Source organism: Bombina bombina, chromosome 4, assembly GCF_027579735.1.
Source record: "Bombina bombina isolate aBomBom1 chromosome 4, aBomBom1.pri, whole genome shotgun sequence".
NCBI lineage: Eukaryota > Metazoa > Chordata > Amphibia > Anura > Bombinatoridae > Bombina > Bombina bombina.
The window spans coordinates 209,989,339-210,009,142 of record NC_069502.1 but is presented as its reverse complement, the minus strand read 5'-3'; the positions used below and the strand labels follow the sequence as shown (position 1 = coordinate 210,009,142).

At 32.6% G+C, this 19,804-nt stretch overlaps 1 protein-coding gene across 1 annotated transcript; it reads right to left on the bottom strand.

Moving 5' to 3' along the window:
* Positions 1-4,279: 4,279 nt before the first annotated feature.
* Positions 4,280-13,108, bottom strand: CLDN18 (claudin 18). The gene is made up of 5 exons (XM_053708960.1): positions 12,889-13,108; positions 8,356-8,520; positions 6,096-6,234; positions 5,412-5,522; positions 4,280-4,427 (listed from the first exon to the last, which is right to left on the bottom strand). The coding sequence occupies exons 1-5, from the start codon at positions 13,106-13,108 to the stop codon at positions 4,280-4,282; spliced, it is 783 nt and encodes a 260-aa protein (XP_053564935.1).
* Between the last annotated feature and the right edge of the window lie 6,696 nt (positions 13,109-19,804).

Sequence of the window (19,804 nt, the reverse complement as noted above, 5' to 3'; positions counted from 1 at the left end):
AGATTACTATGAAATCTCATGAGAGTTAAGTGAAATCTCATGAGATCACAGTAAAATAATTCATGACCTTAGTAATGTTGATGCTGATTGACTGCAGTTTATTTCTTCTTCTTCTTTTTTTTTTTTTACCTGCAGCTGGACAGCAGCTGAAGTATAACTTTTTACACAACACTTACTCTGCTGAGCTGAGAAAATTGTGAGGTAAAAATCTTCCTTTTTTACATAGAGATGCTCAGGTGATATTTTCCTGTCAGCTTTTTACAGTTATACTGCATCAGTTTTAAGTGATTTATGAGTATTATGTCCCTTTAAGTTAAAACCATTACTCAAAGGCAAGAAAAAAATGTCAGCAGGCAGAAATGCTTTAACAAAAGAATATCTTTACACTATTTAGACAGTAAAAGCTTATAAAGTTCAAATTTACACTATAACAAATGTATCAATATATTTGTCAGGTGATTGATTTCAGTATTAATAACCTTCAGGTTTGCTCTTTGCCAATGACCAATCTCTACACCCATTAAAAATTGGTGGTGCTACTTGCTTGCAACAGCAGCACCAGCTACTACTTTAAGTTTAGTCTGAAAAAAAACTCATTCATGTATTAATTTGTGAGTCACTCTAACAAGTGATATCAAAAGAGAATTAAATGTCAAGCTGAAAAGAAAGTTGAATTTAATACCCTATTCAGTGTTAGTTTATGGTATTTTAAGGTGCTTATCAAACACTATAAAACATTACTCTCTTTGATAACATAACATAGCAGAAAGCATAGCTATTTAACAGTTTTAATGGAATTGCTTTTTCTGTTGATGATTGTGTTCTATATTTTTGCTCCAGATATAGTTGCATTTAATATTGAAGGGCAAATAGCATTTAGTGTTGCAGTGTTTGTCAGTAAATGCTAAGGCAAGCAATCTCTTATATGATATTTATGTTAGGACGGAAAGGTACAGGGCATTTTAAAATGAAATCCATATTTATTAGATGAAAAGGAGTAGAAGTGCAAATTAAGAACAAGTGATGTTCCAAAGATCCTTAAACCACTACACCTCGATGATTGTGTGTGACAATAAAATTCAGGCAAAGCTTGTGTTCAGTTTTCGAAATGCAATTTAATTTTTTTTTCTCAGTGCTTCTATCTTGCTTAACTATAAAAATATTATAGAACTTTGATAGATCTTAAAAATCAGGATTTATTCATTTTTGAACTTACTGGAGAAAAGTAACCGTTTGTATACGTTATGCTAGGAATGCAATGCACTGAAATGTGCAAGGCACTCTCTTTATGAATAGCAATTGCTTCATTTGAAAGGCTTTTGAAAGCTCTTAAAAATTCCCCATTCCTATCATGAAAGTGCATTGTGACATTTCCATGTTTATAGTACAATGCAGACGAGGAGAAAAGTTTTAGCATAACATATTGTAAACTTTTTCATAGATGTTTTAAAAAATTTATTCAACCAGTTTTCAGGAAAAAAAGAAAACAAAAAATACTGAAAACAAACCGCTATACAATATAAGAAATACAATATCACAACAAAAACAATAAACAAATCTCATAGGATACTATGTAAACTTGAAATGTTAATTACCCAATGAGGCCTAGATTACAAGTGTGGTGCTAACTGCGCTCAAATAAAATCGATAGCACACCTATTCTTCCTCTCGTATTACAAGTTTAAATTAAAAAGTTTGCTTGAAAGAAAAAGACTCAAGTGTGAAAATCTACAGGTCATATAGCGTGGCCGTACTAGCTCCCTTTCCTCTTAACACTTTTATGGGATGCACTCCAAAAGCCTCTTCTGGCTTTCGCGTGATCACTAACTAGAAGTTGCGCTAGCCAAACTGCGCAAAAGTCTGGGTTGCTGTACTTGGCCACTTTCTGCGCTGTTCTCTCTAACAGTGCCAAGATTGTCCTATTTCTGTATTCCTCACGAGTTAAACAGTGCAGTAAGAGTAGTGCAGAGAAACCAACTCTGTGTCCCTCTCTGCTCTGGCAGTGATGGTTCTGATAGTTAGTGGTGTGGGAGTACCAGGACGGAGGCGGGTAGGCAGCCCATCGCTGGAGGAGGGGGCGGGGCATGACCACTACACTGCAAAAAAAAAAATTTCCAACGAGAGTGGGAGGGAGTAGAAATATATTGTTAGAGGGAAGGGGGGCCCAAGAAAATGATTGCTTGGAGAGGGAAAGTGGGGAGGGTAAGGGGGGCTACAACACTACAGAATTTTTTTTTGTTTGTTTGTCTTTTTGGAGAAAAAAAACCCAGATATAAATTTATATAAATTGGGTACTGGCAGACAGCTGCCAGCACCTAAGATGGCAGACACTAGTTAGAGGGGGGAGGGTAGTGACCAGTGGAGGGTGAAAAGGGAAGAGAGCTTTTAGGAGAGATCAGGTAGGGATCAGGGAGTGGGAGGCATCAGGTAAAATGGTAATCTCTAAACTACAGGTAAACTTAACCTTTCAAGCTACCTGATTAACCCCTTCACTGCCGGGTATTTCAGAAATATGGTGCGCAGCCTTCTAATTACCAAAAAGCAATGGCAAAGCCATGCATGTCTGATATTTCTGAAAAAAGGGGACCCCAGAGAATCTTTAAAAACCATTTGATAGATCTGTGTTATAACTGCATACACAGTAAATAATTGAAGTGAGAACCCCAGAGTTAACCATTATTTTATATGATCGCATTTGGCTGGAAAACGGTTGCATGAAATGTACCAAAATGGGTTGTCCACAAAAAAAAAAAAAAAAAAAAAAATATTTCTGTTTAAATAAAGTGATGGAAAAAATGCTAAAAACTTCTCTGGTCTTTTGGGCAGTTTTTTTTTTTGTTTTTTTTTTAAATACCTTTAATCTTTGCTTAGAAGAAAATGTTTTAAATATATGTATCTAAAATATATAGCTATATGTATGTATACATATATAAATATATATATAATATATATATTGTTTTTTATATACTGTATATACTGTACATTGTATACACAACTATATATAGATTTAAAAATAATTAGAACATTGTCTTCTAAGTAAAGACCATAGGTATTTAAAGTATTTTTATTTTTAAAAAATATATTTACTTTGTTTAAAAGGGATATTTTACGTGTCAAGGTGTTTGACTGAGATGGGCTCAAAGGTGCATATATATATATGTTATACATTTGTAGTAGGGGTATATGTATATGTGTATATTTGTGTTTATATGCACATACATATGTACACATATAAACACATACATACACATACACACACACACATATATATATATAAATATACACATACACAAATACAAATATATACACACTCACACACATGTATAAATATACACCTTTGAGCCATTTTCAGTCAAACACCTTGAAATTCTATGGAACGCTAAAGAGATGTCGGCCTTGCTAAACCTTCTCTGGTTTTACCAGGTTGCGCACTAATCCTAGCTCAGTCCAGCAATATTGACAGCGCACCCTGTTCTATCAATAGCGCTTAACTTACAATCTAAGGCTTAATATATGTGATTAACAGACCAGTAACTCATTTTGAACCTTAAACTTAGAAATAATGAAAAATGCATAATGTGAAAATAGGCCTCATATGTTACACATATAAAATATTTCAACAAATCATAATTAGTGTTGTGTGCAACAACATAATTAGTGGGAAATACAGTATTTGGTGACTGTTGCTCACCTCTTTCACTATTTTAGAATAATATTCCTAAAACATAGCATATAATAGGAGTCAATGTATATAGTTATGCTGGTGGTAAAAATTCTTAAAGACCCATATGCATTTTGCAATGATTCTTTCACATTGTTTCATGTTTCTACAATGTGAGGTTATAGCTATGGATGTCACTTTATTTTAAAAGTACATGAAACCCAAAATGTCACTTTTATGAATCAGATAGAGAATACAATTTTAAAAATCTTTCCAGTTTAATTCAATTATCTAATATGTTGTATTCTCTTGGTGTCCTTTGTTGAAGAAGCAGCAATGCACTTCTGGGAGCTAACTGAATGCAGTGAATGAGCCAATAGCATGAGGCATATTTGCGCAGCCACCAATAGGCAGCTTCTTGGCCTAACAAGGTATCCTTTTAAACAAAGTATACCAAAAAACAAAACAAATTAGATAATAGAAGTAAATGAGAAAGCTGCTTAAAATCACATGCTCTATCTGAAAAATTGTATTTCATGTCCCTTTAATAGCGCTGTTAGGTATATATAGGTCCTTATACAATAAAACTTGCTATTGCTAACACAATACATAAAAAGGTTACACATAATCATATTTTGAAGGGTAACTCTTTCCATCATCACTGCGTCGAGACTCGTTATACGCAGATTTTTTGCTTTTCTCCTCATACACAGATGTCTTATATCCAGGGCTTTTTGCAGACACGTGATAGGAAACCGCTTTATACCTGCATAAACATATTGAAAGTATGTTTAGTTAGTTATTCAGTTTACTGAAGTGGGTATTGATTGTGCTAGTAATTTACCATCCTTGCAGCACAACAAATGACATGTATTGCTTTTTTTGTATTAAAATGGTTTCCAAGGGAATAAAAAAAGAAAAATCACCCAACACAAAAAAGGAAATTTATTAATATATCAAGTTTTGAAATATGTTTAGAATTTTAACATCGAAATACAAATTCTAGTTATATTTAAATTATTTTTTTATAATAAAGCAAATTATCTCTGTTTTTAGAAGTTTGTGATATTAAAACCAAATTTTATATTTTATAATTTGCATAGAGCATGCAATTTTAAGCAACTTTCTAATGATCAATTTTTCTTCCTCCTCTTGGTAACTTTATTTGAAAAAGCAGGAATGAAAGTTTAGAAGCTGGCCCATTTTTGTTTCAGCACTCTGGATAGCGCTTGTTGATTGGTGGCTACATTAAGCCACCAATCAGCAAGCAGTACCCAGGTGCTGAACCTAAAATGGGCCGGCTCCTAAACATTCATTCCTGCTTTCAAATAAAGATACCAAGAGAACGAAGACAAATTGATTATAGGAGTAAATTAAAAAGTTTCTTAAAATTGCATGGTCTATCTGAATCATGAAAGCTACAATTTCAGGTTTAGTATCCCCATTAATATCCATGCCTTATAATTAAGAGGTTTATTTATGTATTTTTAAAGTGTCAGTAACTATAATTATATTTATCTTTGCATAGCAGTTACTTAACACCCACATTTTTGACTGGGTGCTTCAGATGTGTGAACATACAATTTTGCTTTTTGCTTCTATTACTGAAGAAAATATAATAATCTTACCCTGTAAATTCTAGAACTGAAGATCTATAATATGTAGACAAATACAGTTTCTGTTGTCATAAAATAAACTGCAATGTGGGGAACAGGTTATTCAATGTCTACCTATTTCTAAGATGACTTACCTTGTATCCTCAGGCATCAGTCCACGGCATGCTATGCACATCATTACACCGCCAACCACGGTAAGACCTCCAGCAACCCATCCCACGAACAGTGCTGACCCAAATGTATATCTAGTGAAATAAAAAGGGTTAAAATCTCAAATTATTTATGTAAGCTATGATTTTGGAAATCTTGTTAATTATTATTTTGGCACATTCTATACCTATGATTATTTATTTTTTTAGTCAGTAAAAGTTTATTTAACCTCTCCATACATTCCAATTTACCAGTTCCTAAGTTCACCTATGGAGCACATTCACTAATGAATGTGATCTTTATTGAAAGGGCACAATAACATAGTACAAAGCCCCAGCAATCCCCCCAATAGTATCTGGGAGGAATATCTGGGATGGTTTCAGGGTAACTGGGGGTTAAAGCCTGGGTGTATTTGGTCAGTTCCAAAGTGTCACTAAGTGGTCACTGTCTAACTGAGCCATTCATAGGGAATGGGGTGCTTTGAGGAGGACAAAACCTTCAAACCGTGACTATCCTACAGAATGATGGATGGTGGGGAACTGTGATAGAAAAGGATCTGGAATGATTAAAGACAATGAAGAGGCTGTCAGTGAACCTGACCCAGTGAGTAACTACTAGGTTTGTTCTTCAGAAACCAAAATCAAATGTATAACCAACACACTAGTTACCTTGTCTGCAGAGTCTGCAGTCCTCCCATGCCCCCCATGCCACTGATAGCTCCTCCGGAGTACATGTTAGATGTGGTCATCCAGAAGTTTGTCACCAACATATTTGCAAACACAGAAACCCCAATTACAGAACAGAGTCCTGAACACAGAAGAACAAAACAATATAAACATCTAATCCATCAACTACCAGAGTAGCAACCAATATCATATCAATAGGATGCTCTTTTTTTAATAATATATTTTTTGCAAATACATTTTTGTTAGTGTAAATGTACATGCAATTTAAATTTTAAATGCAAAGTAGTTTATTTCAAATAGGATTAGAAGCATTTTTTTCTTGGAATAACTTTTCCTATGTGAATGGTTCCCCTAGAATATGCAGACAAGTCACAAATACTAATGTATGACGATCACACATATTACCAGTGATGCATCAGATGTTCCAGTATTTAGATGCCAGGATACATGACTTATTGGAATATGGGAAGCCATGTGCATAAAAACAGTATCACAAAATGTGTGATAATGTTTCCAGTAGCATTTGTTTTTTTAAATAAATATATAATCCAAAAATGATTCAAGTCGAATTTGAAGTTCTCTGGTGTTTATTTTAAATTTCTATGTATGTACTAACATTATTGGGGAACAACATGTGCTTAGAACACATTATTTCAAGAACATTTGCAGTGAAAGGCAACCTTTTGTCATTTTTACTTTAAAGCTGAGATTGTTACCTTGTGTATGTCCCAGCATTAATCTAATTTGGAGAATAATAATTAAAGGAACAGTCTACTTCAGAATGTTTATTGTTTAAAAAGATAGATAATCCCTTTATTAGTTTTTACCTTGTATCTAAGCCCCTGTAGATTGCCCCCTTATTTCAGTGCTTTTGACAGACATGAATGTTAGCCAATCAGTGCTGACTCATAAATAACTCCACAGGAGTGAGCAAAATGTTATCTATATAAAAAGGACCGTCTACTCCAGAATTTGTATTGTTTAAAAAGATAGATAATCCCTTTATTACTTATTTCCCAGCTTTACCTTGTATCTAAACCCCTGCAGACTGCCCCCTTATTTTACCCAATCAGTACTGACTCAATGTTATCTATATGGCACATGTAAACTAGCACTGTCTAGTTGTTAAAAACTGTCAAAATGCACTGAGGTAAGAGGGGGCCGTCAAGAGATTAGAAATTAGCATATGAGTTTACCTAGGTTTAGCTTTCAACAAAGAATACCAAGATAACAAAGCAAATTTGATGATAAAAGTAAATGGGAAAGGTGTTTAAAATTGCATGCCCTATTTGACCCAATGAAAGTTTAAATTTGACTAGACTGTCCCTTTAATAAGTATTATGCACATTCTTGCCTAGCAATCAAGCAAGGTCATCCACAGTGTGTACACACTATACTCCAAGATCAACGTTGGTGTTTGAATAAATTGCCAATATCGTATTTCGTTTTTGTTTTAAAAAAGGCAAAAACCTCAGCATACTCGTTCCCTTAAAATTTCTATTTAAATTTGGAATTCTGTAAAAAAAAAAACACTGTTCATTCAATGAACTACAAATGTTCATGGAACAATTCTTCAGCATGATCAATGAAAATTTTTAAATATTAATAATATATAAGTTGTCCGATTTTTCAGTATGCTCAATGAAAAATGTAAAAGTATAAATTAAAAAATAGTGCTAGATGATCTACCAGTAAATATGTTTTTAATCACCCTCGGTTCAACACTGGCATGGTACTATTTCACATGAATGCACTTTTGGAGTGCAGTGAGAAGCCCTTGAGGTATATGGGTACCTTTGGCTCTTTTTTAAAGAGGACTGGAAGAGCTTTCCCAAGTAAGTAACTAATGTTTAAAAAATAGGAGAACTTTAAATTATTCCCTAGATTTGCTTGTACTGGAATCTATACAGTTTTAATAATTTTGGGGTTATTCATTATTCTTTCAAAAATCTTTTCAAGTTATTTATTTGCTACAATCTGCTTATATTGTAATTATATATTTTGTAGAAAAATTACTAGTACATTTTTCTAAAGTATTGTGACCCCTAATTTAAAAGATGCAAAAATAATTGGTAAGTGCTGAGACTGGAAAGACCATTCAAGTCTACGTGTGGATCTTTTGATTTGTGACTTAAAATCAGAAAAAAACATATGTTTATTCAAGGATACATATTACCCCTACTGCAATGGAACAAAACAAAAAAATTGTAAAAAATGATGACTACAAGGGAGTAACTCTTACCTGCTAAAATAAACATGATCCCAGAGGTTAAAGTAATGTTGGCCTTTGCCGAATCTTCCATGTTACCAATACGGATACACTTCAGGGCGAATATTGAAATAAGTAAGCCAATAGCGCCCAGTACAATTCCCACAATCATCAGTGCTCTGACAGCTTGGAACATCGCTGCAAGTGAAGAAAATGATATTTAGATTGACTGACAATAAAAGCAAATTGTATCATACAGTATGTAACTCAACTTATGATGGAAATTAATTTATGTCTTGTTCTATATTGATTATATATTTTCTTCACAACAGTTTTTTTTGGGTGTTATTTTTTAACCCAATTTTTTCTTTCATGGTTCAGACAGACCATGCAATTTTAAGAAACTTTTTAATTTACCCCATTATCATTTTTTCTTTGTTCTCTTGGTATCCTTATTTGAAAAAGCAGGAATATAAGCTTAGGATCCAGCCCATTTTTTTTTATTTAGCACCTGGGTAGTGCTTGCTGATTGGTATCTAAATGTAGCAATCAATCAGCAAGCACTACCCAGAGATCTGAACCAAAAATTGGCCGGCTTGTAAGCTTACATTCCTGTTTTTTTCAAATAAAGATACCAAGACAATGAAGAAAAAATAATAATAGGAGTAAATTAGAAAGTTGCTTAAAATTAAATGCTCTACATGAATTATTAAAGAAAAACTTGGGTTCAGTAGTATCCCTTTAACTGGAGCAGAGAGAACAGACTAATTTAATATTTGATAAGCACATTTGTAGTTCGTTCAAAAAATAATCTAACTTTTTTCAAAGATTATTAATGCATTGTGACCTTTGGAATACCAGACAATTTACCAATTTTTTGGACCTTCTAATGACAAACAAAATTAACGATAAGGTTTGATGAAAAAGAGAAAAAAAAAAAGCATATAACTTTTATATTGTATAAGAAGCAAATTAATAATCTATTTGAAATGTATTACTCACTGGCAGGGTGCGGGTTGCAAATAATTGGTGTACAAATAAAAGGAAATAAGTGATAAGCATTAGCACACCTGGACCACGAATAAGGGGTGTTCTGCTTTTGAAAACAAAAGCTCAGGTTCATTTAAGGATGTTCTGGTTTGCCACACCTTTAATGAATGTGGAGAGCTAGCACCTTAATTTACATTTAAAGGTACCATAAAAACTTTTAATTACAAGATAGTTGTGATGTTTTGCTGTAGAATAACATGCCAGCCAAGTCTAGACATTTTTAAAACAAATTGACATCTTTTTTACTGCAGTTGTTTATCAATAGCAAAACTCCACCCATCAATCTAGGCTTTATCATGTAAGTAACAAGGCATATATGGTCATACTATTAGTAGAAACTACATTATTTTGCAAGTGTTATCAGCTAAAGCAAATTAGGGGACATATGTAGCAGATTTAGCCTTCAGCAGGGTGCAGTTTTAGTTCTGAGAAATTAGAAATTCCTCAATTGTTAGAGCTAAATTACACGAAAACAGAACAAAATTAATGATGAAAGCATAATGTAAAGTTATTCTATTAAAGGGATAGAAAAGTCAAAATTATTTGCATGATTCAGATAGAGCATTCATTTTAAGAAACTTTTAATTTAAATTCTATTTTCAAATGTGCTTTGTTCTCTTTGTATCCCTTGTTGAAAAAGAATATGCACATATCCTACACTAATGGGAGCTAGCTGCTAAATTGGTGCCTGCACATATTTGTCTCTTGTGATTGGCTAACTTGATGTGTTCAGCTAGCTGCCAGTTGTGCAATGCTGTCCCTTCAGCAAAGGATAACAAGATAATAGAAGTAAATTATATGTACTATTTGAATCATGAATGAACATTTTGGGAATTACTGTCCCTTTAAAGTAAAAGTTAATCCTAGCATTTTACAAACGCTAGGATTGACTATTGAAACAAATAAAGGTAACTTTCATTCATGAAGTATAAGATACTTCATGTAGAAAGCTCCTTTATTTGTTTCAATCGATTGCCGTTCTTAGCTGCTACGGCAGCCCACGGCTAAAAAACAATTTTGCTAAGAGGTGACGTTTTCTTAGCAAAAAATGTTTTAGCCGTGGGCTGCTGTAGCAGCTAAGAACAGCGATCGATTGAAACAAATAAAGGAGCTTACTACATGAAGTATATTATACTTTATGAATGAAAGTGCCCTTTATTTGTAAAATGCTAGGATTGACTTTAACTTTGAGCAAAAATAAATGTTTTATATAAAAATCTCAATGTGTTTCTTGTCCCTTTAAGTCAAGGAGCCCACTCCATTTTCAAATTTCCCAATTTATTATAACCATCAACTCATTGTTAAAGATGTTTTATCATCATTGAAATGAGCTATAAACTATAAAAATTTGGATATCATTATTGAGATGGTGAGTACAAGGTTATGATCTGATAAGAGGTTACAGTGGGTGTGACATTTACTGGAATATAGATTAAGGGACAGTCTAGTCAAAATTAAACTTTCATGATTCAGATAGGGCATGCAATTTTAAACAACTTTCCAATTTACTTCTATTATCTAATTTGCTCAATTCTTTAGATATCCTTTGTTGAAGAAATGGCAATGCACATGGGGAGCCAATCACACAAGGCCTCTAGGTGCAGCAACCAATCAGCAGCTACTGAGCATATCTAGATATGCTTTTCAGCAAGTGATATCAAGAGAATGAAGCAAATTAGATAATAGAAGTAAATTGGAAAGTTGTTTGAAATTACATGTTCTTTCTAAATCCCGAAAGAACAAAATTGGCTCTCATGTCCATTTAGCACATATACAAACAAAACCACACTCATAAAAAATATTTTATATTTAAATTGGTGTAGAACAACTTAACTTTCACAAACTGAAAAGTATTTTTTTATATCTTCAACGAAAATAAAGCTTGTGAAGTGAATAAAACATTGCTGCAATGTGTGCTTGCGTACGTTTCCTAATATTTAGTAGCAGGACAACTTTATATAATATTTAAAGGGATATGAAAAGCAAAAATGTTATTTTGTGATATTTTTAAAAAGTTTCCAATTTACTCATATTATCAAATTAGCTTTTTTCCCCCCATGATTTTCTATGTTGAAGAGATACTTAGGTAGGAATCTGAAACACTGCATGGCAGGAAATAGTGCTCCCATCTAGTGCTCTTGTAAATTGATAACATTCTTGCAAAACGGCTGCCATAAAGTGCTCCAGAAATGGGCCGGCTCCTAAGCATACATCCCTGCTCTTCAACACAAGCTACCAAAAAATGAAGAAAACTGATAATATAATTAAATTAGAAAGTTGTTTAATTGATGATCTATCTGAATTATGAAAGGAAAAAATTGAGTTTCGTATCCTTTTAAACAGATCCCAAAAACACTGGATATCCAAACTTATTAAGCACTTTCTAGACTCTTGGAATTCCACTCAAACACTAGAGCATTTAAAGAGATATGCAGAAGTGTTTGATTATTTTGCAATCAAGTCTCAGAACTGTCCCCATTCCCAAGGCAAAGGAAAGATTAGAACGAATGTAAAATATTTAAAAATTAAATATTACACTTAGTAAGTGTGGTAATATATTTTCAGTAATAAATATAATAAAAAAAATAAAAAAAAACCTGAAACGTAAATACTTTAGAAAAATGTATCTTACATTTTGAAGCATTGGTAATTCTATTTTTCAGACATATTTATTCCAATGATATATAAAAAAATATATATAACCTGATATTTATGTTACAAAAGGATATTAATTCTTCTGAAACTATTATTATCTTTATCTTTTTTATATATATATTTACCATCAAAGGGATTTTTTGTAGATACGTCATTTTGCTATGGTTTGATATGGTTACAAATATTATTTAAATTAAATTATTCAAATTGTTTTTATGTGCTTTTTTATTTTATTGTAAAAACATGACAGGGATTTGTTGTAAAATTATTGCCACATTTTAGAAGTAAACAAATACTTTTTTTTCTGGCTGAATTTATTTTTTCTATCTATCTATCTATCTATCTATCTATCTATCTATCTATCTATCTATCTATCTATCTATCTATCTATCTATCTATCTAACTATCTGTCTGTCTGTCTATCTTGGTCTGTTTGTCTATCTGTCTCTGTATGACACTTTAGTTGTCTAGCTATTAACAGCCAAACATACACAGAAATCTAAAAATAAAATTTAACAAAAGTCCAAAAGTCCACGAGTAAGTGTTCTATATACACACAGTATATACAATATATATATATAATATTTTGTTATAATATATATATAATATATGCATACAATTTATGTATATACACATATATATATATATATATATATATATATATGCACAGTATATATAATATATATATATATATATATATATATACATACACACACACAGTATATACAATATATGTATACAATTTCTATGTATAAATATTTATATATATATATATATATTATATTGATTTATAATGCATTTAATCAGCTAATCACAGAAAGGGATAAAAAGAAAAATGATAACATGGTAAAGTGGAATGACCTGGCAACCCAAGGATGGTGAAGTAGGGTCGACACTCTGTGAACCCAGAGCTCTCTCTTACACAACTTCTCCATAAACCCTGGTAATTGAAGACAGCAGTTACTGGGTTGTCATAGAGGTCCTGTGTGCTCCACATGTCCAGTCCAGTGGCTGCGATGATCCCAGCAAAGCCAATTGCTGAGATAACAAAGCCCATAGTTTGACACATAGTCACCGACATGGCTGAGAGCTGTGGAAGATGCCCTGCTGACTTTCTCTGCTGCTGCTTGTACACTGAGTCCCCTTCACAAGGACGGCTATCACCAGCACTTTCCTCTCCTACTTTGTTTGCTCAATATGTTTTCATAAGATAACTGGTTTCGCCCTCAATGTAGGATGTGTGCGGCCAAGTTTCACATGACATTGAATAGTACTGTACAGAGACATGAAAAATTAGGTGGAACTTGATGATGTCATGGTAACAAAACCTTCGTATCTGAAAATGTTGTTCGTACCACAGTTTCGGTACTAATAAACATGTCTGCAATACACTGTGATGCTTTTCAATGGACCAGCCTGTTCATAGAGCTAGCCATTTGATTACATAAATATTCAAATCTTAGTTTGTCTTTTCTTTAGATGTGAAGTCTTTTTTAGGAGTTTCAGTTTGATCTTAATGTAGGTCTTGAAGCATTGTTATACCAAATGACATCATACAGAGACTTACACCAAAAATATTGTTAGCCTGCTCTCTTTTGTTAAAGGGACAGTCAAGTCCAAAAAAAGCTTTCATGTTTCAAATAGGGCATGTAATTTTAAACAACTTTCCAATTTACTTTTATCACCAATTTTGTTTTGTTCTCTTGGTATTCTTAGTTGAAAGCTAAACCTAGGAGGTTCATATGATAATTTCTTAGACCTTGAAGGCCGCATCTAATCTAAATGCATTTCGATAGTTTTTCAACATTAGAGGGCATTAGTTCATGTGTTTCATATAGATAACATTGAGCTCATGTACGTGAATTTACCATGGAGACAGCTCTGATTGGCTAAAATGCAAGTCTGTCAAAAGAACTGAAATAAGGGGGCAGTCTGCTGAGGCTTAGATACAAGGTAATTAGAGAGGTAAAACGTGTATAATTATAACTGTGCTGGTTATGAAAAACTAGGGAATTGATAATTAAGGGATTATCTATCTTTTAAAACAACAACAATTCTGGTGTTGACTGTCCCTTTAATATATACACTAAATCCATTACACTACCTTCAACAGATTTCTTGTGAATCTCTTGTGAGACCTTACCATTAATAAATGGAATTGGCAGATTAAGAAGCTAAGAAGATGCAGAAAAGGCATACAAACAAAAATTATGTTAAATTTAGCTTCAGCCATTGTTATTTTGTGCATAATTTTATACCTATATCATTGCTCTGTCCTACTTTCCACAGACTTACTTTAAGTTCCATAGGGCCTGATTCTTGTAAACTTGCTGGCATGGTGAGGAATCATCAGCTTATTTTACTAAGCACTATATTGTAAAGTAAATGTATCTCCTTCATATAAAGAATATTAGTGAACTCCCCTTAATGCAATAAACAGTTCCCAAAACAATCCCTGAAGTGACTTGTAATATTGATGATGCACCTATATCTTGCCAGACGAGAGAGCTTTAGAAAATCCATCTCTTGGTAATTGAAGAAAATAATCATTAAAGGGACATGAAACCCCAATTTTTCTTTCAGGATTTAGGCAGAACATACAATTTTAAACAACTTTCCAGTTTACTTCTGTTATCAAATTTGTTTCATTCTCTTGGTATGCTTAGTTGAAAGAGAAGCATTGCAGTACTGGTTTCTAACTTAACATATGGGTGAGCCAATGGCAATCAGTATATATATGCAGCCACCAATCAGCAGCTAGAACCTAGATTCTTTGCTACTCCTGAGCTTTCCTACATAAATCTTTCAGCAAAGGATACCAAGAGAAGGAAGCAAATTAAATGATAGAAGTAAATTGGAAAGTTGTTTAAAATTGTATTCTCTATCTGAATTATAAAAGAAAAAAATGGGTTTCATGTCCCTTTAAAAAATTTTGAAAAAATTCTACTATTGTATTTAATTATTCATATCCTCCTAACAATCCAGAGTTAATACTTTAATAGAATGCTCTAATTGCTTAAGACACAAATACAATGAAAACTGATCATTTTATAACTAGGAACATCATTTTCTGTGTTATCTGAGGAATCATAAGGTGCAGCCATTAAATAATGCTTCATTCCAATATCGGCGTACTTTATATAATATTTAGTCTTCTTAAAAGACTGAACTAAAACTCCATTTAGCAATTTGTTTTTAAAAGACTCAATTCTCTTTTAATTTACATTTGACTTGTTTTTATTTTTCTGACCTTGTAGCATGTTCTTTAGAAAAAAGATCTGTTGTTGAGTTTTGCAAGGACTTATAAAATGGATGACATTTATATATATATATGGAGGTCAATGACTAGGGACATCTTGTATTATTCAAGAATCTCTTTTACAAGAACTGAATAGAATTGTTGAATAAATAGTCTAGTTTTTTGTATGTGCTTGTCTTTATATCTGTTTGTCTTTCTGTCCATCTGTTTGTCTTTCTGCCATGAATACTGTACGCATGAATGTACACATCAAACACAAATAAAAGAATTAAAAAATAATTAAAAACATGCACACCTTTTCATTACTGATACACCATGTTATGCTGAAATAAGTAGCTCTCGTTGCATCTGGGTCCTTACTGAACAAAGGGCAATGGATTTTTATATATAAAATATGTTTAAGAAATTAGACTGATTTAATTGTTGATTAAGAAACGTTCAAATGTTTTTAAGGTAATATAAAATCGTTAAAGGGAAGCTAAACAGTAAATGCCTTTGAATAATATGTAGATTTATTTTTACAATTATATTAGTTGTTTATTATAAGGAATTTCAGACAAAAACTTGTCTAAAATATAAGAGAATTATTATCATTTTTGCTAATAGAGCCTTTGTTTTTTTGATATACCTATGAAAAGTATAAAAATATATATATATATTTTCCATTAAGAGAGCTTTTAGAAGATGACAATTTTGACTAGCTATTTAGTCTCAGAATTGAGAAATTATTTTAAAATTACCCAAAAAAGTAAAAAAAAAAAAAAAAATTAAATGTTTAATTATCATATTCCACAAAAACTTGCAACTTTCTAACCATAGGAAAAAAAATAATCATAAAATGTGTTCACCTGCATCCTCTGATCCAGCTAAAACCAAACATGTATATCTTTTTTAATATTTTTGATCATTTGAAGGTATTTTTTTTTTTTTTTTTTGAAGCTATGTCTAAAATGATGCAATGGGCTAACTCTTATTTGGTATAGCAGAACTGTCCAAATTCTCAAATGAACCCCCAAACTATATATATTTAAAAGAAGACAACACAAGGTATTGATCTATGCCCATTTTGATATATTTGATGCCATTATTTGGCAATCAAATACAATCACATAAAAGATATTGTTAAATGTTTCGCAAACTTTGGGTTTCTCACTAAAATTATTTACACACAACTACTGCAGCCATAAAACAAAAGGTTGTAAAAGCTTCTATTGGGTACCCTTTGTTCAGAAACAACACACATGCATGGCTTTACTATAGCTTTTGGCAATTTGAAGACGGAAAATTGCACACTACACACCACACTTCTGAAATTGCAGGCAGTGAAGGGGTTATTCAGGTAGTTTGTAAGGTTAATTTAGCTGCATTGTAAAGATTACCCTCCCACCTGACACCTCCAACTCCCTGATCCCTAACTGATCTTTTTCCTCCCTCACCGCTTACTGGCCAGTATGCAGTTAGGGGATATTATATATTTTTTAAATATTTTTTTCCTTTCTGTAGTGTAGGGAACCCTCTTCACCCACCCACCACCCTGATGCACCCGAACAGTTTTTTTAAATCTCCCCCAACTCTCACTGACAGTCGCCATCTTTGTTACTTGCAGCTTACAAACTATTTCAGTTTTAATTTTTAATTTCATATTTCATTTCTTTTTTCTGTAGCGTAGGATCCCCTGTCACCCTCCCCCTCCAATATATTTTTTCCCCTTAGTGCAGGGTCCCATATCCCTTTCTCTCCCTTTCTAATCAGTGTTTTGCAGTATAGTAACTCATCCCTCCTTCTCCCTTCCTCATCCTGTTTCCGTAGAGTAGGGAACCCTGCCCTTTCCTTCCACTCCTTGCTGGGTCGATCCACCAGCCTCCCACCTTCCCTTCCTACTCTGCTCCCATTCACATACCGGAGCATCTACCATTCCAAGATAGTGTGATTGCAGTGATTACAAGGCTAGAAACTGCTATTTATAGTCCCTACACTTCCAATTTGCACTGCAATGAAGTTGCTTCTTTGTGAAGATCAAACACCAGAGCAGCTGAGCAGTAAAAGCCGCAAGACGTTTTTAAACATCATAAGTTATGCATGGCAATATACCATGACGTTTTAAAACATCCTAATTCTGGAAAGTGCCGCCATGTTTGAACTAGTTTTCTATTTATCTCTGCATGTTCAAACAAAGCTGTGTGGAATACTTTTTTGATTATCCTGCGTTCCACACAGCCTTGTTTGGACAGTCTCTTTTAATGCCTATTTTATATATGTCCATTACTCTCTTTAGTAGGGGAAACATATAAGGGGCAACTTAAGTTCAAACATGGCAGAACCCATTACTTTATAGAAACTCTGTGGAATTTAGAAAACCAACATTTTTCAAAGTAAAATTACAGGAACACATTACATAAAAAACAGTTTTTATTAAAATTTCATACTGTTTAAAATCCCTTGCTGGTTGTAGTAACTTGCAGTCTAGATATTTTTTTTTCAGTTAGCAATTAGGACAACACTAAATATTTTGTTATATTTTTTTCTAAACAAACGTAACCTCTAGATTTATACTTTCCTAAAATGTACGTATGTGCATATTTGTAAAGGCACTATTAACCCAATGGTTCTTTTCTATTTATTTTAAAATTTGATGAGTGGTAGCAATTTTCTGAAATAGTCATATACCACTTAATTGCTAATCAAATGTGCTTTTTTTTTACTGCATTTGGTGTTACACAAATATAAAATAATTAATTGGACCACTAAACACAAATTGTAAACTACCTGATTTTGAACCTTCATATCTGGGAATAATTTTGCAATGGAAAATTCAGCTTTAATTTGTCAAATGAATATATTGTTTTCTTTGTATTCATTTCACTGATTTCCCTTTCCCCCAGAACAAAATAATTCTTGCTAACCAATCACAAACCAATATTCAGATATATAATGAATTCTGTTAGCACATGTGTAGTTGAAAGAGACTGGGGAAGCCTTATCTCCTCCATTTCAACAAAGGATACCTAAATAATGAAGCAAATTATATAATAGAAGTACATTTGAAAGTTGTTTAAAAGTGTATGCTCTATCATGAATGAAAAAATTGTAGGTTTCTTGTCCCTTTAAGGTGGTTTAGCACTGATTCAACTTAGTTACTATGGCAAAGAATGATATTCCTATTGTGATTGTTGATGCAAAACTGATAATTTACCTTTTACAAAAATGTGACTGCTGAAAATCTTAGGAGGGAGGGTGAAGCAAACAAATTGCTTGCATAAATTGCCTAAAAGCATTACCCAAACCTCCCTGGGAGAAAGTAAAACAAGCACATTTTTAAAATGTATTTTACAGCAAAAGGTAGCAAAATAAATAATGAATGTATATTGCAATAATTTTTCACTTGCAATAATTAAACATTTTTAATGTTGTTGATATGATAAGTTTAATGGTCCTTATCCAAGCAGATACTATGTAAAATTAATTAATTTATATAGCTTTACCTACCTACCTACATATATATATAATATATATATATATTAAGGCCATGCATATGGTAGGATGAACATAATTACTTGTGAAATGTCAGCTGAAAACTTCTGATGCAAGAATGATTCCATACTAAGGAGTATTTTTTTGTAGGCTTATGGAAGAGTCTTTCAGTTGGGGTGACTCATCATAATATGGTGACAGCATTTATGAAGGTAGATATATGACTGCTAAAATATAAGAAGTTCAGGTTGTATTACAATTAAGCATACGTTTTAAACAAAATTACTTCAGAAAGTAGCAAGTAAGCTGAACTACTGCAACTCTCTTTTTTATATTCTTAGTTTTTAGATTTTTCATCTACTAGATTTGGGATAACCCATTAATCACAAGCTGTTGAAATGTATTGGGAACACAACTCCTTACACCTTGATATGTATGTATTGGGTACTTGTAAGACGCTGCTCATTTTATCGACCTCGGAAGGACGAAAGGCTGAGTGGACCTCACCAGGGATTGAACCTGCAACCCTTGGGTTGCTACAGAGCACAGCCGCAGTGCCTTAGCTTAGCTAAGCTATCTGAGCAGAATTGGACATCACTATTACAATCCATCAGAATACACTTTTCAAAAATTGAAATTGTGCTTTTCTATTGACTTTTTGAAAACTCGTTTTAGCCTTCTTTGAATAATATTTCTTGGAGGTTCACATGACTTTTTTCTTTTTTTACAATGCTAAAATTTTCGGACAGTTACTCAACAAGATTGGTTGATTTAAGATATAAAATAAAATACAATAAAAATATTGCTCAGAGCACATATTCAACTATGAAATGTGTACTAAAATGAAATACAGAAAAGTTTTCAGACATTAACATTTTTTTAATTATAAAGATACACAAAAAATACATTTTCCATTTCACACATCATGAATTGATATTATTGGTTGATGGGACAGATTTGGCAGTTATTATCAATATTGAATCAATAACTTGTTATGTTTCACTTTCACTTAAGCTACTAATCTTCAGCTTCTGTGAAAGTCTGTAA

Bases quoted from the DNA above. Each gene is read 5' to 3' on its own strand.
- CLDN18 (XM_053708960.1), bottom strand. From the start codon at position 13,108: ATGTCGGTGACTATGTGTCAAACTATGGGCTTTGTTATCTCAGCAATT. The intron at 6,235-8,355 runs GTAAGAGTTACT...TTCTGTGTTCAG, and splicing joins GATCATGTTTATTTTAGCAG to GACTCTGTTCTGTAATTGGG. The intron at 4,428-5,411 runs GTAAGTCATCTT...ATGTTTATGCAG, and splicing joins CTGATGCCTGAGGATACAAG to GTATAAAGCGGTTTCCTATC.